Raw genomic sequence first — 23,990 nt, forward strand, 5'->3', positions numbered from 1 at the left:
CCTTTCTCAAGCCAGCCTCTGGGAGAGGGCCTGAGCATCCTTCTCTAAAAGTGCATGGTGAACTCAAGAGAGAGAAGTCCAGGAGACATAATCTAGCCACTCCGAGAACCTCTGGATACCTCTCCGCTAACAGACAATGTGCCATGCCACGTCTTGTTTGCACTCCGTCAGGCTAAATAATTATCTTGTTCAAATGCACTTCGCTCAATATGGTGCTTGTTAAAAGCTTATTAGAGAAATAATCACCCTTGATGTGCCGGCTGTTCAGACATCACCGTGGGGAATAAATGACAAGGTGTTTGAAGTGGACGGGAAAAAAACAACTGAGATTGACAATATATGTGTCTATGAAAATACTTCGTTGTCCGTGGAGGAAGATATATTGTATGTATCTATCTGTATCTCCCATTGCCAAATTCACTCCATACTCCTGGAGATTCCCACTCAATTGCAATTGGTTTGCAAGCCCTCAGCTGAAAGCAAGCCATCTGCGGAGGAGGCATAAATCATCCCTGGCTCCCCTCACCACTCTAACTGCTAAACTCCCAAAGGGGCGTGGGGACTTCGGGAGTTACATTCAGCATCCTCAGTCTCTGGCCTGCTTTTGGGGGCTCTTTAGGCTGGGTAGAGGGAACAGTACATCTGAGGGTCCACTTTGGAAGCAGGGACAGTGGAGAGGTGTGTGGGGGTGACATGTGGATTTGTGAAGGTGGTCCTGCAGTGTTGGCAGGGGTCTAAGGATGGGACTGGGCCGTGTGCGTCTCTGCCAAGCAACGAAGACAGTGAGGAGGGGCCGGGGGCTCTCGGAGGTCACAGAGGCCCAGACAAATTCTCACACTGGAAGGGCCAGAGGTTGTTGCATGTGTCCAGGGTGGGCTGAGTGCCAGGAGAGGGACACCCTTGTGTCAGAAGGCCTGTCCAGCATGTGACAAGTGGAGAAATAGTGGACAGGATGTTCAGAAAGCCCTGTTGTAGCCCCACCTATCCCAAGCAAAGCCCTTGCTCTCAGGCTGCTGGTCTCCTCATCTGAGAAGGGAACTTCTGGACGCACGATGCTGAGGCACCTTCTGACCCTCCAATGCTAGGGCTCTAGGACTCAGGGACTGGGACATTGCCTCATGTTCCAAATACAGATGGCACAGGAGGTCAAGGGCAGTGGAATGGCAGGGCCTCCGGCTGTGTCTGGCCCTAGTCTATGGTGGTCCCTGAAGTTAATAACCCTCACGCTCTCCCATCGGCTTGGAAGGAGCCTCAGCCCAGGACCCTTGCCACCTCCAGGTAGCCCCAGGGTGGTTGTAAGAAATTGGGACATGGATGGGGTGGCACTGGGGGCTCACCATGTAAAATAACAAAACCAACTGATGATCACCCACAAAGTGAACTGTGCAGGGCCGGGGAGGGGTGGAGAGGCCAGAAAGGTGGACTTTGAGGATCCTGGGAGCCTGAGGGAATCCCACAACCCAAGCCACTGCTATTAAAGCTACAGGCCCAGGACCTCAAGCAGCCGTGGCCAAGTCCCAGAATGGAGGCACCTGAGAGACTGCAGATTCTAGCAACTGAGGGCCCCATGATTCTCAGGTTCCAGAAGCACCTTGCTGGAACTCTGGGATCCCAGATTCCTAAGGTCCCCGTCTGTGCAGGGCCCGTGATTCTAAGACACTGGCATCCTCCATGCCTATGACTGCAGGTAGCCCGAGGAACAGCGCCTGGTCAACAGGGCCCACACCCCAAGGGGTGACATTGTACTTACAACCCACCCCCAGTTAGATCTGCCACCGTCCCAGTAGGTCGTCCCCTCATCTACCCCCTCCCTCCACACACTGCACCCAGTGCCTACGGTGGTGCCTGACACAGAGTGGGGACTCGTTCACGAGAAATCGGTGGAATGGATGAATGCGTCTGCTTAGAGGGAGCGCGCTGGGAGCAAAGTGCAAAATACAGAAACCAAGGCTGAGAAGGTGGTGATGAAATGCCGATTGGTGGCTGACTTGGGCCTGAGTTAGGAAAGTGGTTTCTGTTGTGGAAACCAGGAGTTTGCTGGGGAAGGACGGGAGGCGGGGAAGACCACGCTAAGGTAGCTAAAAATTCCCCAACTTAACCACCCCCCACGCTTTTGCCACCCCTCAGGCCAAATTGCAATAAAAATGTTTAAAATTTGGCTTTTGTACTCTTTGATATTTGGGGGACATCTTGGTGGGGGGGGGTCCATTTTAGAAACCAGGCTCGTCCCCCCTCAAAGCCCCCTGGGGTCTGGCTTCATGCCTGCAGTACTCGGCTTACACACTAGGTGGCAGTGCCCACCACCACTGCCACCGATACCACCGTACCTGACTCAGCCACATCAGCAATGTCCACCCCTTGCTCTTGTGCCATGAAGCCCAGGATGGAAAAAATTGCGAAGCCAGACACAAAACTGGTACCACTGTTCAGGCATCCCAGCAGCATACAGTCCCTAAGTTACACATATGTCAGGGAGCAAGTTAATTCACAACACAAGGAAGCCACGCTCCCTACTTCTCTTTTTCTTTAAACATCATCATCATCATTTCTAAAGTCCACCAGGCCCGCCGGCGCAACACTTGCCTGTACGAGTTGTACTTGTACTTATTGTAGCTCCCCAGTGAGGTCATAGCCCCCAGGCAGATGGCGTAAGAGAAGAATATCTGAGTCCCAGCATCAATCCACACCTATGAGGGGGAGGGAGGTGGCAAGGAGAGAGAGGAGGGCTGTTAGAGCTGGCTTCCTGGAGGAGGCAGCGAGGGTTATGTCCACCCGGCGATGGGCTGGGGACGGGACCTTGCACATGCAAATGGAACACTTATGCTCGAATCCAAGGTGACTTTCACGGCAATACTGAGCTGCAAGGAGCCCCAGAAATCAAACACCCCACCTCCCAGCGACCTAGCATCAGGGTTAAGAGGCTTCAGAAGCAGATGGATCTGGATTCCAACCCTGGAATGACAGTGGACAAGTATCACTCCTGCGGTCTCAGTTTTCATATCTATAAAATGGGCTCCATTGCCCTACCCCATAGAGCTGTTTCCCAGGTTCAAAGAGTGGCGATTCAGCCCAGTGCCAGTTACACAGCAAGCCCATAAGTCAAGGTTGCTGCCACCACCATTATTGTTACTGTTTGCGGACCCTCAAGTTAGAATGCGGAAGGAGGTTCCAAGGGACTACGCAGCCAAAACTGCTCTCCAGAATCTTCACCAGGCAGCTCCAGAGGGTCTGACAGCCACCTTCCCAGCTGTCCTCTGAGGCTGGCCAACCCTTCTCCCACCTGTGTCCTGTCCAGGGGGAAGGGCAGTGGGGAAGGAGAGTACAGGCCCTTGGGAAGCAACCGGAAGGCCCTGGGGATTCAGGTCCTCAAACAAACCCAGAAAATCTCCCAGGGATTCTGCTACCTCCCTGAGGTCACAAGGCTGAGTGCCAGAAGGTGGGCTTTCGGTATCTGCCCCTCGACCCTCCAAGGCCATCGCCCGCAGCGCTCCAGGTCCCGGCTCTCCCATCCCCAGGATGCAGCAGCCCTTGTGGCTGCAGTGGGCAGAAGCTGGGCCGAGGGGAGACTTGCTTATCAGAAGATTTCTCCCCCTTACCTGGTGCAGGGTCTAAAGCAGCCTCTCTAAGTGGCCAGCCTCAGACGTCCTTGACACGAAAACAGACGCACACAGCTAGAAAGGTCCGTCAGCACCGGGGACAGGCACACCCACCACAGGCCCAGTGGAAAAGTACCGGGGGGCGGTGGCCCAGTTAGACCTGTGCACCGAAGAACCACGGAAGATGTGCTGCCAGCGGCCTCTGCCCCTGCCCTGTCCTGTGCTGGCCTAGCCCTGGGTGGGAGGGAGGACAGTGTGTCCCAGCCCCGCAGTACCTGTGGGTCCTCGAGGCGGGTGATGTCGGGATACAGATAGAACTTGATGCCTGCGCCCGCACCCGGCAGCGTCAGCCCTCGGACCAGCAGCACCAGGAGCATGGCAAATGGAAAAGTGGCTGTGAAGTACACGACCTGCGAGGGAGACAGGGATTCAGGGGGTCATGGGCATCACTTGCTGCTGCTAAGTCTGAGTGTCCTCTCAGAGAGGCAGAGGGGAGCACTGGTCAGGATCAGGGGTTCTGGAGCCAAGTTTGCTGTCTCACTTGCTGTGCGGTCTTTGGCACATTGCTTAACCACTCTGGGACTCAGCTGCCTCATCTGTAATCTGGGTATATACAGGTACCTACCTCACAGATTTCTTTTTTTTTTTTTTTAATTTGAGACGGAGCCTCGCTCTGTCACCCAGGCTGCAGTGCAATGGCACGATCTTGGCTCACTGCAACCTCCGCCTCCCGGGTTCAAGTGATTCTCCTGGCTCAGCCTCTCGAGTAGTTGGGATTACAGGTGCCTGCCACCATGCCCAGCTAATTATTGTATTTTTAGTAGAGACAGGATTTTACTAGGTTGGCCAGGCTGGTCTCAAACTCCTGGCCTCAAATGATCCACCTGCCTCAGCCTCCCAAAGTGCTGGGATTATAGGCGTGAGCCACGGCACTGGCCCACCTCACAGATTTACTGAGATTAAATGAAAAACATCCTATAAACAGTTTGTCCCAGGAACCATCTAAGCACAAAATACAGTGGTGGATAAGACAGAAAACAAATCCCTGCCTTTGTGGAACTGACATTCCAGGGTGTAGAGGTGGAAAATGCAAAATCAGAGAGTAAGCTATCAAGTGCACGTGTAGAAGGCTCAGCCCAGTGGTTGCCAACCATGGCATGTGCCGATGACATGCAGGTCATATTAGTTAACTAACCACAATGTTGGTATGATTCCTATGGTTAGGGATCAGATAAGCATGGATTCAAATCCCAGCTCTGTCCCCTCATTTGCTGTGTGATCTTAGGCACATTGCTTAACCTCTCTGGACCTGTTTCCTCATGAGTAGAATTCAGATAAGAGTAATAGAAGCCCCTCACCAAGGGGTGAGGTGAGGATTCAATGGGATGATGCTTGTAACACTGCCACTCAGTAGGTGCTCCAGAAAGGGGGCCTGTTGTTGACACTGATTTTGCTGGAAGGATGGGACCTTCAGGGAAGAAAATGAGGCCTCTCAAAGGCCCTTAACTGGGAACAGGAAAGGCTCCCTACTTCACCGGGCCTCTGGGAGACCCATGGCCTTCCCTGGGTCACACTGTATGTTCCAGACAGGCCAAGATCAGGTGTGAGGTAGGGACTAGAAATGATGTGGCCGTCTCCTCCCAAAGACCTTCTGTCTTCCTGTCCTGCAAGCACTGTTTGTGACATCAGTTCTCATGGATGGATTTTCCCATTTTATTCAACACAAGGAGTTTCCAGACAGGGTTTATGCCTGGGAGGAGCTCAAAGGTGCCTGGCTGAATGGACAGTGAGATCCTAGTGTTTCAGGCAGGGCACTAGCTGAGTAGAAACATCCCAGGCACAAGCCCACTTCATCCTCACCACGCTCCCCAGGACGGTGGTTTACAGTGGAGAAACTGAGGCTGGGTGGGCTTTAAGGACTTGCCCAGGGCATCAACGGAGTCCAGGATTTGAACCCAGAGCCTGTGGAGGGCTAACCTCTGAGCAGAAAGGCATGAAGTATTTTACTTCGACATGCAGAAAGCTCATGGTGGCCACCTCGAAACACTGAGACTGGCTGGCAGAGCCCTGGGCCACATCTGGGGATCAGGGGACCTGGGAGGAACCACTGCATGGTCAATGCGCCCATTTTACAGGAGAGGAAACTGAGATGACGAGAAAAGGAGGAATGTGCCCATGGAGTTGGGGGTGCAGTGCCAGGGCACTGCTGGAGCCCAGGTATGTAACAAACACTGACAGATAGTGACAGAGCCCAAAACCTTACCTAGATGGCACCAGGACCCTCGACAGAGCACATTCTCCTGGCCATGATCCCTTTGAGTAGAAACAATGAGAAAGGGAATTCGGAAAAGGGCAAAAAGGAAGCTTTCAGGGCCTGCTTAGCTCAGCTGCCCTCAGCCCAATAACCCTCAGGCAGTGTTTATTGAGCACTTACTGTATACCTAGCACTGTTCCAAATGCTGTGACGTCTATTCTCACTGGCTCCTGCCCTAACCCTTTGAGGTAAGTTTTATTACTATCTCCATTTTGCAACAAGAAAACTGAGGCCCAGAGAGAGTCCATCACTTGCCCAGGGTCACATGGCCTTAAGCAGCAGAATGGGGACCTGCCCCACAGCCCACATATAGGAGACTGGCAAAAAGCCTCCCACAACTGGCAGTTTACTGACTCTCCCCAAGAGCAGAGGGCAGCCAGGAGGGAGGCCCGCAGGTCTAAATCCAAGCTTAGAGGCTGGCTTGCCACGAGCCCTCCAGGAAGCCGCTGTCCCCTCTAGACTCTGTTTCCCCACCTGGAAGTAAAGGGTTGGGACCGCAGGGGCTCTGAGGTTGCCTCCTACTCTGCCACTCTAGGTCAAGGGGTAGAGAGGCTGTGGGTCAGCTGCGGAGCCGCCTCTACCAGGGGTTGTACGCTGCCTCTGCCACCCCTTGCTAGTGACCTGGGTGGGCCTCAGCTTCCCCATCTGTCCACTGAGGATACGGGAACGCTGACCTTGCTCGCTGGCCCCTGGCCTGCCGTGAGCATTCAAGAAGCCTCCTTGGCCAGCACTGTCAGGACGGCCCTCCAACACTGAGAGGGTGGGCCCCACTCCCGCCTCTGCCCCCAGGCGTCCTTTGTTCCTCCAGGCCTCGGTTTCTCCAGCCATCTGGAGAACCGTCATCTCTTCTCCTTGAGGCCAGGAGCCCACATGATTTCCCAAGGATGGGAAGGCAGACGTGGAGGGCCGGGGCACATCAGGAAGCCACAGAAGGGGGGAAGAAGTGAAAAAAGAAAACCAGCCTGCCTCTCCCTTCCTGAGGACAGGCGGCCAGGCGGCCAGGCGCCCCAACCAGTTCCCACCTCTGGGGCCCTTTGTGGGCCACACCCGGGCTGGCGAACAATAGCTGCTGACAGCAGGCCCGCAGGGGTCTCCAGAGGGCGGCCACTTCAAAGCCAGCCAGGCCTCCCCTGGGCCAAAGCCTCTGTGGCCAGAGGGCTTTGTGTCAGGGACGGGTGTGGAGGTGGCTTTCCTTGTTTTCACGTAGTTAGTTTATTTAACAAGCACTTATGCAGTGCAGAGTTTGTGCCGGGCACTCAGCTAAGAGCTCCATGAGTTTCAACTCATTTAATCCTCAGACAACTGAGAAGAGCCAGGCACCAGCCTCACCTGCATTTTCTAGATGAGGAGACTGCCCAGAGAGGTGGGGGCACCTGCCTGGAATCAGAGTTAGTGGTGGCGGATGCGGGATGGATCCAGGCCAGCTGGTGTCAGGTCCCCACACCTTTGGGATGTGTGTCATTGTCCCTCCCCAAATCCTGGTCACACCACCTCAGCCATGTGAAGGGAAAATAAAATCTCAGGACCCCAAACTCACTATGCAGAAGGAAAAGGTTAAGCTTGGGAACTGAGTCACACACACACACACACACACAACTGGCCTGCCTTCTGTTCTTCAGCAGAGAGCTGTGAGATACAGGCCACATATCTCCCCAGGCAGCCTCCCTCACCCTGACAATGTAAACTCACAGCTCATCTTCACAGGTACAAAGCGACAAGAAATCAGCCATCCGCCCACACGTCCAGGCATGTGTCTCCTTCCTCTACCGTGTGTGCACCCTACCCTATGGAAAATGTGTGTGTTCTCCACCCTATGGAAAATGTGTGTGTTCTCCACCCTATGAAAAATGCAGATTTGCTGAGAGACACCGTGCATAACTACCTGAATTACCTATTCCTCTGTCCCCTCCTGCTGTTTCCCCTTACATTTTTTTTTTTTTTTTTTTGAGACATGGTCTCTGTCGCCCACGCTAGAGTGCAATGGCGCAATCAAAGCTCACTGCAGTCTCCACTTCCTGGGCCCAAGAGATCCTCCTACCTCAGCCTCCTGAGTAGCTGGGACTACAGGTACACGCCACCATGCCCAGCTAATTTTTGTACATTTTAGTAGAGACAGGGTTTCGCCATGTTGACCAGGTTGGTCTTGAACTCCTGAACTTAAGCAATCTGCCCTCCTCGGCCCCCCAAGTGCTGGGATTACAGGTGTGAGCTACTTCTCTGGGCCTCCCCTTTATATACTGAGGTTCTCAAAACCCTCTTTGGAAAAAGTGCAGGCCATAGACCTGACTGTGGCTTGTGTCTCTTTTTCCTGGGCACATCTTCAAACTTGGCAAAATAAACCTCTAAGCTGATTGAGCCCCCTGACTCAGACGGGTTTTGGTTTACAGCAGCAGGTTTGAAAGCCACTCTTGCTTTGCAGAATCTGCTGCTCCGAGGACAAGCTGGTGAGAGCCATGCTTTCAACTTTTCCGTGGCTTCCCCGGGATCCCCAAGGGAGAAGCTGGTGCCAGCCGCTGCCAGGGGCCTCTGGTGGTGGCCCAGCAGGCCTTGCCATGGGATATGGTATTTTTCCACTCTTGCTGGTGAACCTTCGTGGCTCCTCTGAGCCCTAGACCCAAAAGCCCTGTGGCTCAGTTGTCTGGGAAAACTTGCAAGGACAACTTTTCTCCATCCCCTCTGGGCAGCAGAAAAGAGGGTGGCTGAGCAGCAGGGGGAGCTGGGCATCTTTGGGAGGTAAGGGTCTGGGCAGCAGCAGCAGGGGGAGCTGGGCATCCTTTGGGAGGTAAGGGTCTGGGCAGCGGGGCTCGCCATTGATCCCAGAGATCCTAGGCAGGCCCCAAGGGTCCTCAGCGCCCGGGATGTTGGTGAGGGGCTTCACTAACTCATTTCACATAAGGGGAAGGTGAGGCTGAGAAAGTGAAAGGGCCTTGTCCAAAGTCATGCAGTTTGGGGGATCCAGAGCTAAAAGGATGTGGCTCTGACTACCCGCGCTTTGCTTTTAACCAGGCAAAAAGAGCTGTTCCAGAGGCCAACAGTGAAGAGCCCCAGCCTCAGTGAACATCCGTGCTCACTCCAGGGCCTCCTCCCCGTGCATCTGCAGGGCTTGCACTTCCTATGTGCGTGTCTGGATCTCTGCCCCCTTCCCAGACCCCACTCTGTGACAGCAGGGACATGCCTGGCACATGGCCTACTTACTGCATCCTCAGGCTGGCACGGGGGTGGGCACAGGAGGTGGAAGAGTGTGGGGCACCCAGGTCGGGAGTGGGGCTGCCTGGGTCCAAATCCCAGCAGAGCCACTGACAAGCTGTGTGATGCTGGGCAAGGTAATAAGCCTCCCTGAACCTGAGTTTCCCCATCTGTAAAATGGGACTAATAACCACACATACTCCAAAACATGAGGAGGATTCAATGAGCCACCCAGCAGCACTGAGAACGCTACCCCGCACTCACGGGCTACTGCGCTTTCACCGCCATTATCACTATTTGTTGAATGGACTAATGGCAGCCTAGTTTTGAACCCCTGGAATAGTGAAAATTACAAAAAAGGAAACTGCAACCTAGAGAGGCAAAGTGATTTGAACTCAGATTTGAGCCTTTCAGGCCGGGGCTCTCCCTCCATTACCCTCCAACTCCTCCTTGCTGGACTAGACACGAGAGCAGGGCCTTGGCAGGATGAGGTCCGTCTGCTGCCCGTGGGCCCAGCCCCCACGTCAGCCACAAACCTGGTCTGTGGCCAGGGCTGGAAGCCATGGCCAGCGAGCAGTCAGCCTCTCAGCCATGGGGCTTGAGGAAGTCCACAGAGCCTGACTGTGTTTGTCTTGGCTTCTCTGGCCTGGCCTAGGCTCTGCTATTGTTCTGGGAATCACGCCCACCCCTGGGAGGCCTAGAGCCACCCCATGAAGGAGGTTGTTGCTAAGGATGACATGGGAGGACCCCAGGAAGGTCAAGTCTTTGCTCGGCCACAGCTGCAGCCTGGTACCCTCTCTTCTGGCTTTGACACTACTCTCCTGTGTTCTGCATTATGGCTCAAAAGTTGCTCACTGTCCCTGGCGGACATCAGCCTCCTCCATCAGACTGGGTGCTCCCCAAGGGTCTGGGTCAAACACACCTCAGGTCCTTTGCACAGGCTGTCCCTTCTACCTGGAGATTTTCCCCTCCATATACTCACCTGGCTCAGCCCTTCACAAGGATGTGAAGCATCCTTGCCTAGAGTCACCTTCTTGGTAGGCCTTGCCTGGCCACCCTATTTAAAATTGCTCCCAACACTCCCCACTCTCCTCTGTTTGACCTTTTCCCATAGCTCGCATCCCCATTTGACTCCTATACATTTTTCGCATTCGTCTTGTTACGACCTGACTCTTCCTGCCAGGCCATCAGCTCCTGGAGCCCAGGAATTTTTGTCTGTTTTGTGAACCACTGCATGTCCCCCCGTGCTGTTTCTACAAAGCACCTGGCACATGGTAGAGGCTCAAAAAATACTAGTGCATAAATAAGTGATGATGTCTCCAGCACTGCTGAGGACCAGTGCTCACAGAAACTTCCTCACTTCTGTGTGGGGAAAGTGAGGCAGAGTGGAGAAGGGCATGGTGGCGTGCGCCTGTGGTCCCAGCTACTCAAGAGACTGAGGTGGGAGGATGGTTTGAGGATGGCTTGAGCCCAGAAAGTGAGCTGAGATCAAGCCACTGCATTTCAGCCTGGGCAACAGAGCCAGACCCCGCCTCAAATTAAAAAAAAAAAAAAAAAAGAAGGAAATTAGCATTTACAGAACCATCTGTGCCAAGCATTGTGCCAGGTGTTTAACACACCTCATTTTAACCCTTACTATCACCTATTTTATAGAGGAGGAAACTGAGGCTCAGAGAGGAGGAAGTGACCTTGGATAAGTCACTTGACCTCCCTAAGCCTGAGTTTTCTCATTGTTTAAAGAAAGGAATAAAATGGTGTGTTTGTAAGACGGAGAACCCGGGTAGCACAGTGAGGGTGCTCTCCAAGGAGGTGCAGGAAATACCCATGTCCCCTGCTCCTGCCTGTTCCGGGCAGGACTGTGCTCACTGGTGTGCAGGGGCAGGTGTCCAAGGCCTGGACTGCTTCCATTCCACCCCGGGCTTCAGGATGACAGGGTGGTTCTGCCCCAAGAAACAAGCAGAGGGCACTGTGTGTATTGGAGGAGGGTGCACGGGATCACCATCATTCTACCTCTTGCAACCCTGGAGTCCCAGGTCTTGCAAGGGTAAGTGACTGGAGTAATTACCTGGATCTCTACAAATCTGTGATTTCGCCTCTTTGGGGGCTCTTTATCCAGGGAGAGCACACTCCTCAACCCTCAATTCTACTCTGTGGCTGGGGCAGCTAAGGTCACTGCCCACAGCTCCACCTGGAATACTACCTTAAGACACTCCTTTGACTTTTGGGGTTTTTTTGATCTGAAAGAGATGTTCCCTTTTTTGGGATGTGAGTCACTGGGGAAAGCGTTGAGAGGGCACCATCTAAAGGCAGATGAGCAAATGCCTTTGTTCTTGATAGCTTAGGGCCCTGGATTCAGGCTCACACCTGTGATCGCAACAGACCCCTGCACCAGCCTTTGGCCTCAGCACAGCCATGACAACAGCCAGTGTCTAGGTTATTAGGGAACAGTTCGGCTCTAGTTAGTAACAGGTAACGTTTCAGTTATTGGTTAACATTTTCACTATTGCTAATATATCAGTTATACCTAAACCTTTAAAATTACAAGCTATTGCTAATCTATCAGTTATACCTAAAACCTTAAAATTACAAGCTAATATTTTACATTTGTTAATCACTAACATCTTAGTCACTATGTGACATATTAATCAGCAGCAAACACTCCAGTTATGAATAATACTTTGGTTAACAGCTAACATCTTGGCCATGAGTGGATGATTTAATAATCAGCTAACACTTTCCTGAACAACTAACATTGGAGGTGCCGGCTGAAATGTTAGTTATAAGATAACTCCGTTAATCTGATTTAGCAGCTAAAATCTAAGCCAGTGCCTCTCAATCCATAAAGTGCATTTGGATTATCTGGGGGTAATGTGACAACACAGTCTGAGTTTGTAGGTTTGGGGCAGGCCCACGAAGCTCCCCGCAATGCTAATGGGAATGCTTGTGGCCCCCTCTGCAAAGCGAGGGTCCATGCTGTGGCTAATGGCTCTTACCACGGTTGCTGGCTAACCTCCTGTTACCAGCTAACCTATTTATTAGAAGTCCAACACTAGTTATCTGCTACCATCTGCACTGACTGCCAATACCTTGAGATGAGAAAGCTGTGGTGGGTGGGGCTAGCTTGTGTAGGCTCCAGAGAGCCTGACTCTTCAATATTCAGGAATTCTGTGAGCTGGTCTTTAAACCGTCAGCAGCTTGAAAGCAGATATGGTGGAAGCACTGACACCATGAAACGGACAAACACTACACACCTGGGTTTTACTTTTTTCCAGAGGGCTGGCTTATCAGCACACCACCACCGGCCACCTCCCTCCTGGGGCGTGGCTAATTGCAGGCAGGAAGTGGGGGAGAGGGCCAGCCTGGCACAGCTCTCCAGGAGTCAGGGGAGGGACAGAAGTCCAACTTACCTTCCCAGTGGACCTGACGCCCTTCCAGATGCAGAAGAAACACACTAGCCAGACCAGAAGAAGGCAGAGAGCGAGGTCCCATTTCAGAGAGCCTGGGTGGTCGATTCCAGGGGACAAGCTCAGCACGTTGCGCCTTGAAGCAAACACGGAGCCAGAAGTCAGTAAGGGGCCTGGCCCCGGAGTAGAGAGAGCCAAGGCCCAAACATTAACAGGCTGAGGGGCAAATCCCACCTGAGGCACTGCATTTACATAAGTCACCTCACCTTTCCAAACCCAGGAATCCCCATTTGTCTTGAGACAGAGTTGTTGCAAAGAAAAAAGGATGGATTCAGACTCCAGATTCAGGCAAAACCAGGTTCAACTCAGTCTGACCTCAGGCAAGTTAAGGAACCCCTGAGCCTCAGTTTCCTCATCTGTGAAACGGGCACCGATTTTCTGCTGGGACTTCAACAGAACCTTCTTCAGTGCGCCAAATACTAAGTTCAGTTCTCAGCTCTACTGTTCGTTCCATCACTGACAGAGGAAGTTAGCCAACTTTCCCAGACCTCCGGCTCCTCATCTATAAAATGTTGCCCTCCCCCAACATTGTCCCTTATTATTTTATTCATCCCTGTGTAACCTGGATCTCTCACTAAAATGTAAGTCACACAAGATCCTAAATTCAGGGTCTGGGATGCAGCTAGCACTTGATAAACCTTTGCAGATGTAACTGTGGTGTTCAGATGCCCAGGGAAGCTTCAGGCACACAGCCGGCACCTAAGCAGCGCTGGTTTCCTCCCCTGCCCTGCCAGGGTTTTGAGAGTCTCAGAGAGAGGCAGGTAAACAGTTTTAAGGATAACTGGCATGGGACAGCCACCAACCCTGCCCAGGATGACACGGCAGAGCATGGGTCTTTGGAGTCCAGACCTAAGCTTCCCACCAATCCAAGCTGATTCCTGCTGTCCTGCTAAACAGGCACAGAAGCACCTACTCACAGACAGCACCTGAAAGCAGGCCAGGGCGGTGCAGGGTACTGACAGCCCAGGCCATGAAACTTGATGCCAAAAGTGGCATCCATGGTCCCAGAGCTCTGGCTGCTGCAACAGTGATCAAGGACAGCCACGCTGAGCACAGGGACATCGGCCCTGCCCACTGGGCCTCCCAGGTTACCCGTCCAGCACAGGCTGCTGGCCACAGGAGACAGGGTCTCCATGCTCCAGGGTGTTTGCGAACCCCTGGAAGACGCTGAGTTTCCTTCTAATGGGAGTCAGCTCCCTGCCTGAAGGTCACACTCCCATGCAGGAGGGGCAGGGAGTGAAGTGTGACTCTGCCTCAGTTTCCCCTTTTGTAAAATGGGACTAACAGCTCCCGCCCAGGATGCTCTTGGGAAAGCATTCTGGAACATCCCAAGCTTTTAGCCAGTCCGTGGGATTACCCCCACAGTCAGGGCTCTGGTTCTCAGAACACACACTGGGTTCGACCCTTTATCATTTTTTTTTTTTTTTCTAGAGAAGTTTCAACATAAGGACTTTGAATAAATCCAATATTCCCTTCTCAACTGGCATTCAAGCAAGGCCTTTCTTTAGTTCACTGCTGTGTTCCCAGCACCTAGAACAGCACCTGGCCCATTGGAGGAGCTCAATAAAGACGTGTTGAGTGAATAAGTGAATGAACGGACTCAACTGGGAGGACAGCAAGTTCACATGTCACTGTAGGATCAATCCGTGAAATACTCCCACTAACAGCCACAAGAAGGGACAGCTTTTCTTTGCCTTTTTCTTGCTGGTCACAGTGACATCAGTGGGCTCCCCCGGCACCTGATAATGTCATCCTGATAATGCTGATAGACTAAATAAAAGCCACCAGCAACCAACTGCTTTCCAAGGCCTTTTCAGTTTATCTCATCTGATCCAAGGAGTAGAGGCCATTCACCCCATTTTACAGATGGGGAAAATCAAGGCTTGGAGGGTCCACTTGCCCATGGTCACAGAGCCAGCAGGTGACACAGAGCTGCCACCCCAAGCCCACTCCTGTCTGACTCCAAAACCAGTGCTCTCTCTACTCCACTACACTGTTGATGTGATTTTAAGAGAAAACAGAGCCTAAATTTTAAAAACAATCTCTTCAGTCCTCTGCTATATGCTGGGATCACCTGGCACCTTGGGGCAGGGGGCATCTCTATAGGGCAGGCTGGCAGCCAACTGCATCCCAGCTGGGGCCCTGCCAAGCATGTGGATCTGGCGCCTGCCATGGCTTTAAAACAAAAAGCCTTTCCTCATTCTGCAGGGCTCAGCACCTTCAGTGAAAGCCAGGGCAGGCTGGGCAGTGGCCCAAGACTTCCTTGTGAATGGGCAGCACCAGGAGAGGAGGAAGAGCACCTTTCCACCGTCTCCCAGGGCCTCCAGGTGCACTCGCCTTGGTCTCAAAGGAAGCCTCCCTGAGGTTCTGGAAGACTCACTGCAGAGCCCCCGTCTGGCTTCCGCTGTCCTGTCCCACGCTGGGGAAATGTCTGTCTTGCCCACCAGACCCTGAACATCCCAAGGACAAGGGCTTTATATGCTGATGAGATGTCCAGCCACAAGATAGCCTTTCGTTTGATTCTTTAGGACGAGCTGGCTGAGAAGCTTAACATCCTGGAGCCCTGACTGTGACCATACCCAGCCTGTGGCCAGCTGACCCAACAGCATCTGCCTTCCTCCCACCACCATGCTGGGCAAACCAGTGGTGCCCGATACCGATGGGAGGCTGCCGCACTGGCTTGTTCGGGGCAGCTGACCAGCTATGCAGTCTACAACAGAGAAAATGAGTCCTCCGCCTGCTTCTCCATCGCTGGTGGTAGTCCCTTTGTAGGATCTCATGGTGGCATCCAGGGATGTGTGCTTTGACCAGGCAATTCCATTCCCAGGATTATCTCCTATAGTTACACCTGCATGGGTGGCCAGAGACACAGTACCCACCCCAAGCAGTGCTGTCTGTAGAGTGAAAAGTTGGAAACGACTCAAATGTCCATTAAGAGGAGCTTGTAAACTGTGAAGCAGGCACACACTGGAACACAATGCTCGGTGTAAAACAACAGGAAAGTTCTGTGTCCTACTAAGGAGCTAGGTCCTGGAGACAAAATGCAGGAAGAGAAGCAAGGTGAAGAACAGCGCATGAGACATGCTCCCTGCTGTGTAAAGAGGGAGGGAGACAGAGACACATTTGTACTTGAATACACACATACTATTTTTGGCAGGACACACAAGAAGCTGGTGGCAGTTGCTGCCTGTGTGGGGGAGGGGGATGCACTTTGCAATGTATTTTTGCACTACTTCAATGTTTTTAATGTGCACATATCACCTTTATAAAAGTTATTTTAAATTCTTGAAAAGCTTTATAACGGGCCATGTGAACGTCCCAGGACTGAAACCAATGTATCTCATCAATCAGGATTTGTCACAACACAGCCTGACACAGGCTCAGGGCCAGAGCAACTGACATTCTTTCCAAAGATATCTCGGGCAGCCATGCCGGCTGAATCTCGGGCGGGCCCCTCCACAGTCCCTTCCATGTCTGACTTCCAGAGTCTTCCCAGCCAGAAAGCAGTCGATCAGGATCCAGCCAATCCCTACCCAGTGGTGAGGGCGTGCTCAATAAACTGTGGGGTGCCATGCCGGGGGAACGCCATGGTGCACTGCCACTCACCTGTGCCTCCTAAGCACCCCAGGAGGAAGCTGCACAGGCTCCCCACAGTGTTAACATAGCTCTCCCAGCACACTGTCTCTGCCCTTGTCCAGGCCCCTGACACCCCCAGGATGATTTCCAGCAGCCTCTTCATCCTCCCTCCACTCCTGCCCCCACAAGTCAGAGGGAATCTATTAATACCTATGGCAGGCCACATCCCTCCTCTGCTCCACATCCTCCCGAGGCTCCCACTCCGTAGCCAACACAGCTCGCCTGACCTTGCCATTCAGACTCAGACACTTTTAAGAATGAGTGGGTGCCAATTAGTAATCACACAGGTCAACGGGTGTAAAGGGGAAGTGTTCCGGGCAGGCTGGGGGTGCGGGCACTCAAGCCCTACCCTCATCCCCCAGACTGCACCATCACTTCCTCCTCCTTCAGCCACCCTAGCTGCTGTCTGGGACATTCCCTGAACAGGTCGAACGTGATCCTGCCTTAAGGCCTTGGACCTAACTGCTTCCCTCGGTCACTTGTTCCAAAGCTCCCTCGTCCCTTTCCTTTAGGTCTCTGTTCAAAGGCAACATCCCCAGGGCAGCTGTTCCTGGCCACCCTCTGTAAAAAATATCCCTGGTCACTCTTCTTCCCCTGCCCAGGGCCTGTTTCTGATCACTTATTGCTTTTATACTATAATTTTATATGTGCTATCTATTTCATGTCTGTCTGTCCCATTAAAATGTCAGTCCCAAGAAGGCAGGGTCTATGTCTGTCTTGATCACTGAACAGTGCTTGGCATGTAATAGGTGCTCAGCAGACATTAGTTGAATAAATTAATTATACCCATTTGGTTGATGGGGAAACTGAGGCTCAGACAGGTTCAGGAATGCACCTGAAATCACTCAGATAGAAATCAACCCTGGATCTAGTTCCTTTTTTCTGATGCCACCCTGGGGACCAGTCACCTCATGTGCTGGGCCTGGTGCTGGTCTTGGCAAGGGCCCCAGCATCCCCAGCTTCCTCATGCTCTCATGCAGAGGGAGGAGACTCCGAGGTAAGCTGCATTCTTGTCCAAGAATAGTAATGATTCACTCCAGGGTGGGATCCAAAAAAGAATTGCCTGGACGTCTGTTTTGAGTCGGCCGCCCTGCTGCCGTCCAGCCGGCACTCAGAGATGTAAATACGTCCTCCTAGCGGGCCAAATCGTTTCCTTTTGACTGCAGGCCAGCCATTTATTGGCCATGGTTCTCCCCTGGAGACTGGCAGAGGCAACAATTATAAAAGGGCCCGTCCGCCCAGAGCATGGGGCCGTGTAGCCTTTCTCCACCGCCTCCTCCTTCCGACAGCTGCAGGGGAAGATTGGCTGAGCAGGCCTTGTTTGCAAATATGACTCATTTCTTTGATTCTAATAAAGTCTAATGATACGTGCCGAGCTCCCAGGGGGCTCTGGAGGAGCCTAGGAGGAAGGCACGGCTCCAGCCTGATGGAGGGCATCTGGCCAGGTCTGGCCCTGCCCGTCCTCCAGGGCAACCTTGGGACAGAGGTGACCCCAGACAGCAAGGAGCAGCAGGGGGACAAAAGCTCTGCTTCCCCATCCCAGAGCAACTCGGCGCTCAATTATAAAGCCAGCGTGAAATGACTGTCTCTGGGGCCCCGGTGGCTTCTCATGAGGATCTGGGAAAGTGCAGCTCACTGGCTCCTGCTGAGAATGATGACTTAGCACTGCACACAGGGTGGGCATAGGGGTCCAGGCTGAGAGAAGACCCCACAAGTAACCTGGGAGTGGGGAGACACACACGTGGCACAATGTGACCTGTGACCGTGGACTTGGGCTCCCAGGCCTGGCCTGGGCTCTGGGCTGGTGGCTGGTGGGGACACAGAAAAAAGGTTAGCTGGAGGCAGGATGCAGTGCTGAATGCCAGGGCTGGAAGCTTTGCTTCTTCTAGCTGTGCATGTGACCTCGGGCAGGGCACTGCCCATCTTGCATCGTCAGTGTCCCATGGCCCCCCGCAAAGCGCATCCCTGGTCTTAGCTCCATAACGCTCAAGCCAGGCTGTGAGTCATTGGGACCACGCTACTTCTGTTTACAGAGAAGAGAAGAGGGCGTGGAGAGGTGAGGTCACTGCCTTAAGGTCGTGCAGCTGGGATGTGTGGGAGCCAGAGTTGGGCTGTGTCTCCCCTGACAAGGAAAGGAGAATGTCACCCATTGCTGCTCTGCTTTCTCCTCTGTGAAAACAGAGGGAGGAGGGGCTGGGAGGGAGGGTCAATAGGGACCTTCCCTGCCCAGAAGCCAGGAGATGGCTCCGCTCCCCCGGTGCCTCGTACCCCTGACTTCCAGAGACTCCTGAGCACCTGCCAGCAGCACCTGCTGAAGGAAAGGACGGGCCAGGGACCTATGCATCTGACGCATGTTAAGAGAAGTGAAAGGAAGCAATGGCTGGGGCTGGGCTTTAGCTTGAGGGCCACCAAGACCAACCTTCGAGGGTGTCCTCACTGCTCTGCCGCCCAACTGGCTCCCAGACAGCAACGCGCAAAAAACTCCAACAAGATTCACTCGAGAGAAACCTCAGAGCCAGACGCTGCAGGGTTGGTGGCTATCTTCAGGGGGATTCAGATAAGTTTCACCCCAAAGGGAACCCAGACCTGCTGAAGGCTGAGGCCTCTGAGGCCCCATATACATCCAGCCTCTCTTTCCCACCAGTGTGTTCCCTAAGGAATCACAAAAATCACATTCAGTTCAGTCACACCACCTCCCTTCTCATATACCTTCCACAGTTTCTACTCCAAGAGAACGAAGTTCAAATGTACCCGCCTAACATCCAAGGCTTGGACCCTTCTCCCTGGCCCTACCTGTCCCTCACCCATGCATCCTATGCTCTAGCCGAACCATCCCAAATACTCATGTGCTTTCAGCACGCTGACTCTGCATGGGCTGTTCCTCCTACCTAAACTGTCTTGTCACTCTCCTTTTCTGCCTAGTGAGCTTCTACTCATCCTTCAAAACCCAGCTCACATGCTCCTCCATCTGCAGACGGGGAAGTGAGCCAGAGAGAGGTAGTGATTTGCTGCTCCACACAGGTGAATGCAGACATGGAACTAACGAGGAGATTCAGCACCCAGTGGGCACTTGCTGTGTTGAAATAGTCTCAGTCCTTTCTGTCAGGGTGAGATCATAGCATGGGAAAAGCCACGAGAGGGTTCTGAGCTGCAAACTAACAGGTTGGATTCAGAATTGGTTATGGAGGTGCAAGGATAAGGCACAGAGAGATCCAAGAGGCCAGTGCTGGTGTCCAGGAGAGTGATGGGGGTCCCATGGGGTGACCGTGCATTGGGACAGTGCTCGGATTCTAGGTATACGCTGAAGGGGGAGCCAAGAGGATGTGTGAATTGGATGTGGGATTTGAGGGAGGAAGAAGAGTTTTGGACGATGCCTAGATATTTCCCCTACTTAGAAAGCCTCTGCAGAGTCTGAATGAAATGACAGGGGCAAGTTCCTAGTACTATGCTCACGGGAGTCACCTATTCCCCACTGGTTCTCCTGCCTTTCCACTATTGCATGCCAAGAAAAGAGAAGGCTCTTGAAGGCAGGAGGCTGGGTATTTCCTGCCCATGGCACCTGGCTCAGGGCTGGAACTGAGCTGTCCCCAGTGTAGCTCTCTGGCCTCAACCTGTGCTGTGAAGGCAGGTCACAGGAGGCAGCGTTGGTCTTGCCTAAGCCTGCTTTCCAGGCTCTTGCTCCATGGCCCTCAATCTTCCCCAGGGTTCTAGAAAGAGGGCAAGTTATTTGCGAATGTTCAGGTGGTCTCACAAAGCTCTGCTGGAATCTGGGGCTGGGGGTGCAGGGGTAGGAGAGGTGTGAGAGCCGAAGCGGGAGATGAGTACCAAGCTGGCAGCCAGGGCTCTTTGGACACAGCAAATCCATCTGGATCATGCAGAAGCTTGGGAAGGTGGCTGCAGAACCAGATACTCTCCAAAGATAAATACTGTCTCAGTGTCTTCCAGGCCAGAAAATGGAGCTGGGGTGCTCAGAATGGAGATTCTGTAAGGCAAGGGTCCCAGAATACTCCCGAGGGCCCCGTCCCTCTGGAAGGTGTGAGTGAGAACTGGCCACCCTGAGGACCTCATATTGCTCCCACGTGTTCCTTCTCTAAGGCCCCTGGGTCCCAGACAACAGTAAGACAAGCAGAGTCCAGAAGAGGATGGCCCCTTTACAATAGGGGGTGATTATTTAAGTTCATAACACTTAAAGAAACTGCCCTGAGGGTAGTTTTATGCACTATGAGGGCACTCGATAAATAATAAGGGATTCTGGCCAGGCACGGTGGCTCACGCCTGTAATCCCAGCACTTTGGGAGGCTGAGGCAGGCGGATCATGAGGTCAAGAGATTGAGACCATCCTGGCCAACATGGTGAAACCCCATCTCTACTAAGAATACAAAATTTAGCCCGACATGGTGGCGCATTCCCGTAATCCCAGCTACTTGGGAGGCTGAGGCAGGAGAATCACTTGAACCAGGGAGTCGAAGTTTGCAGTGAGCCGAGGTCACGCCACTGCACTCCAGCCTGGCAACAGAGCGAGACTCTGTCTCGAAAACAAAATAATAGTAATAATAATAATAATGGATTCTCAGGGCTGGTCACCCAGGATCTCATGCAGTCAGGGTCATCCTACAACCTTGGGAAGGCAGCACTGCCATCTCCCCAGGCGCAGGTGAGGATACCATGGCCCAGAGAGTGGGACACACCTGCCTAAGCTAGAAGTGGCAGAGGGAGGGTTAGAACACAGGCAGGCCAGTCAATGTCTGAGGCAAGGAGGTCCCAGCAAATGCCCTAGTAACTGGCTGAGCGCCAGCGTCCAGGAGTAGGGCAGGCCCGGTTTTCAGGCTACGCCAAGAACAGCAGAGAAAGGACAAGGCTGTGCCTTGGACCCCATTCAAGTGAGAAAAAGGAAGTGCCAGCCTTTCTTTGTCTGTGAACTCAGTTCCCCAGGGGGCGGGGAACTGAGGGGCAATGATTGTGCTTCCAATGTCCCTTTTGTTTGTAAGTGGAAAATATACAAACAAGAGGAACCCACAGTGACAGCGGGCCTAAGGACCTGCCCTGAGCATACACTGAAGGCCTGGAGTAGCAACAGTGACATAGACCGCCCAAGTAAGGGTTCCACACCAGTGAGGGCAACCGACCCCTTCTTTGCCAAGGATGTCCCAGCCCCAACCCCAAAGCATGGCTGGGGCCAGTCGGCAGGCCGCTCCCTCTTCTCTGGCCCATTCCTGGGCCAGCTCCTAAGAGATGAGTAGACACCTTGAAAATGGCAAAACTACACACAAAAGACAGGGACTGTCATCTCGTGATGATTCAGAACCACCATCTTCCTTAACAGCACCCCTGCCCTGACTCACAACCTTCACGCAAGGCCTCATCTCACTTAGTTCCAGGGTCAAGGGGCTGCACTTGAGTGCTAAGCTCCAAGGCTGGCTTATGAAGAAGAGGGAAATGAGGCACTAGCCTATTTTTGATCAGCCTCTAAGCACTATGTTAGAAGACTTTCTCCACACATCAGCTCACTCAAGAGTTCCCCAAAATCAGGACTCCACATCCTGCCTTTCTAATGTTTGTCCTCTGTATCCTCCCTGTAGTTACTGACTACCGTTCTTCACTCCTCTCATGAAGAGACAGAATTTATTTCCTCCACCTCTTGAATCTGGGTTTGTCTTGTGGCTTTCTTTGGCCAAGGGGACGTGAACAAAAATGATACAGACAGAGGCTTGAAAAGCACTTGGGTTTTGGGGATTGACCGTTTCTTGTTCCTAGAGTGCTTGCTTAGTGGCTGGTGACAAGCCCAGACTAGCCTGCTGGGTGATGAAACCACACAGACCAGTTGCCCCTCCCACCCCAGCCACCAGCCAGCCAAACCCCAGAAAAGCTACCCGGAGGACCTACAGTTGCCTGCAGACACATGAAGGAGCCCAAGATTGGAAGAACTGCCCAGCCAAGCTCAGCCCAAACTGACAACAAGCAGAACAATCAAGAGCTAAATAAATGGTTGTTGTTTAAAGCCGCCAAGTTTGAGGATGGTTGTTACGTAGCAAAAGCTAACTGATGCATCTTTTTCACTCTACCTACTTACTCACTTTTTACTTAACTACTTCAGCTTCATATATGCATTTTTCTCTGTGCAATAACAGGGAATATATTTTTTCTAAAATACATTAAAAAAACTGTGTCATTTTTAGACAATATAAGTATGCATACCCGCCTCACAGGGATCCCATCAGGGTAGTTATGATTCATTCTTTTTATCTGACAGGTAAAGAAACTGAGGCTCAGAAAGGAGGAGTGACTTGCCTCAGGTCAAACAGCCAGTAAGTGGCAGAACTGGGATTCCAGGTCTGTCTATGGCCAAAAGCATAAATTTCTCTCCAGATCTGCACCCTCCTTCCAATCCCCTAAAGACAGTGGCTCCTGCATTCCAGGGGAGGAGATAAGGAAGTGGGCCATCCTCTCTGCCCCACCCATGTCCTCCTCCTTGCTTCAATGAGGTGGCCTTACTCCCAGAACTCGATGACAGGGGAGGTGAAGTTGGTGGAGCTGATGGTGATCCAGACACTCTTGTTCTTGCGCATGGTGTCCTCCATGCAGTGAGGTGTGTTCCAGCTGTGGTTGCAGTGTGCCCATGGCAGCTCCTTCTGGAAGGACTGGAACAGGTAGTATGTGGCCCAGGCCAGGATGACAATGTAGTAGACATTCAGGAGGGACACAATTACAATGGAGGCATAGCCGATACCTGCAGGTTGGGCAAATGAGATGAGTAAACATCACAAGGGAGGCCAGACCCACCATGGCCACATACTCAACTGGAAGGCCATGGTATCCCCAGGCCCCAGGCCACAAGAGGCCCTTCAACAGTGACCACCAAATATTTATAGGGTGAATGGATGGCTGGGGGAATGGAAAGGTGAAACAACAGATGGTTAGATAAATGGGATGGATGGCAGGGGGTGGGGGGATAAAACAATGAATGGATGGCTAGATGGATAGACAAACAGATGGATGCATGAAAAGATAGATAATAAAGAGGATGGTTGATTGGATGGTTGGATGTTTGGATGGATGGATGGATGGATGGATGGATGGATGGATGGATGGCTGAATGGATGAGACAAATCGATGGATGAATGAACAGAAGAATAGTTGAATGATTGAATGAATGGCCAGATGAATGGATAAATAGCTACATTGATGAGTGTTGGACTGATGGATAGATACTCATTTGTTGCATAGATAATCAGTTTGTTAGATGGATGTATGGATAGTGGTTGGTTAGAAGGTTGAGTAGATGAATGGAAGGATGAATAGATGGGTAGATGAATGGAAAATGGATGGATAGTCTAATTACTGAGTAATGGAAGAAAGGCTTAAGGATAAATGGATTTATGTGGATGACCGAATAAAGAGACTCACATATGTTCTCATCTCTGCCAATTAAATCATAACAGGGATTATTTTGCGTGCATACTAAGTACTAAACATGGGACTAATGAAGCCACCATTCACTTGATGCTGACTGTGTACAAAGCACTTCTACGTGGCTATGTCATTTTGTCTTCATAGCAACCCTGTGAAGTAAGCATACAACTATATTTCTATTTCACAGATGAGAAAATTGAAGTACAAAGTGACCTTCTCAAAGCCACAAACCATCAAGGGGAGTTAATGGGACCTGAACCCAGACAGAAAGCCTCCTGAACCTTAATGCTTATCTGCTGCACTCTACCGCCAAGCAGCTACAGGCTTCTCTTTTTTTCTTGTTTAGATTCGGGGGTACAGGTGCAGGTTTGTGACAGGAGTATA

General features: G+C 52.2%; 1 protein-coding gene across 2 annotated transcripts in view; it reads right to left on the reverse strand.

Moving 5' to 3' along the window:
- The window catches only part of SLC6A6 (solute carrier family 6 member 6), an 87,766-nt gene that overhangs the window by 18,708 nt on the left and 45,068 nt on the right, over window positions 1-23,990 (reverse strand). For both annotated transcript variants that reach the window (XM_025376367.1, XM_025376366.1), the window contains exons 5-9: window positions 22,689-22,923; window positions 12,504-12,636; window positions 3,872-4,006; window positions 2,584-2,687; window positions 2,328-2,452 (exon numbers count right to left, since the gene is read on the reverse strand). In XM_025376367.1, coding sequence (XP_025232152.1) covers window positions 2,328-2,452; window positions 2,584-2,687; window positions 3,872-4,006; window positions 12,504-12,636; window positions 22,689-22,923 — 732 coding nt within the window. The remainder of the gene's footprint in view (window positions 1-2,327; window positions 2,453-2,583; window positions 2,688-3,871; window positions 4,007-12,503; window positions 12,637-22,688; window positions 22,924-23,990) is intronic.

This window comes from Theropithecus gelada, chromosome 2, assembly GCF_003255815.1.
Source record: "Theropithecus gelada isolate Dixy chromosome 2, Tgel_1.0, whole genome shotgun sequence".
Taxonomy (NCBI): Eukaryota; Metazoa; Chordata; class Mammalia; order Primates; family Cercopithecidae; genus Theropithecus; species Theropithecus gelada.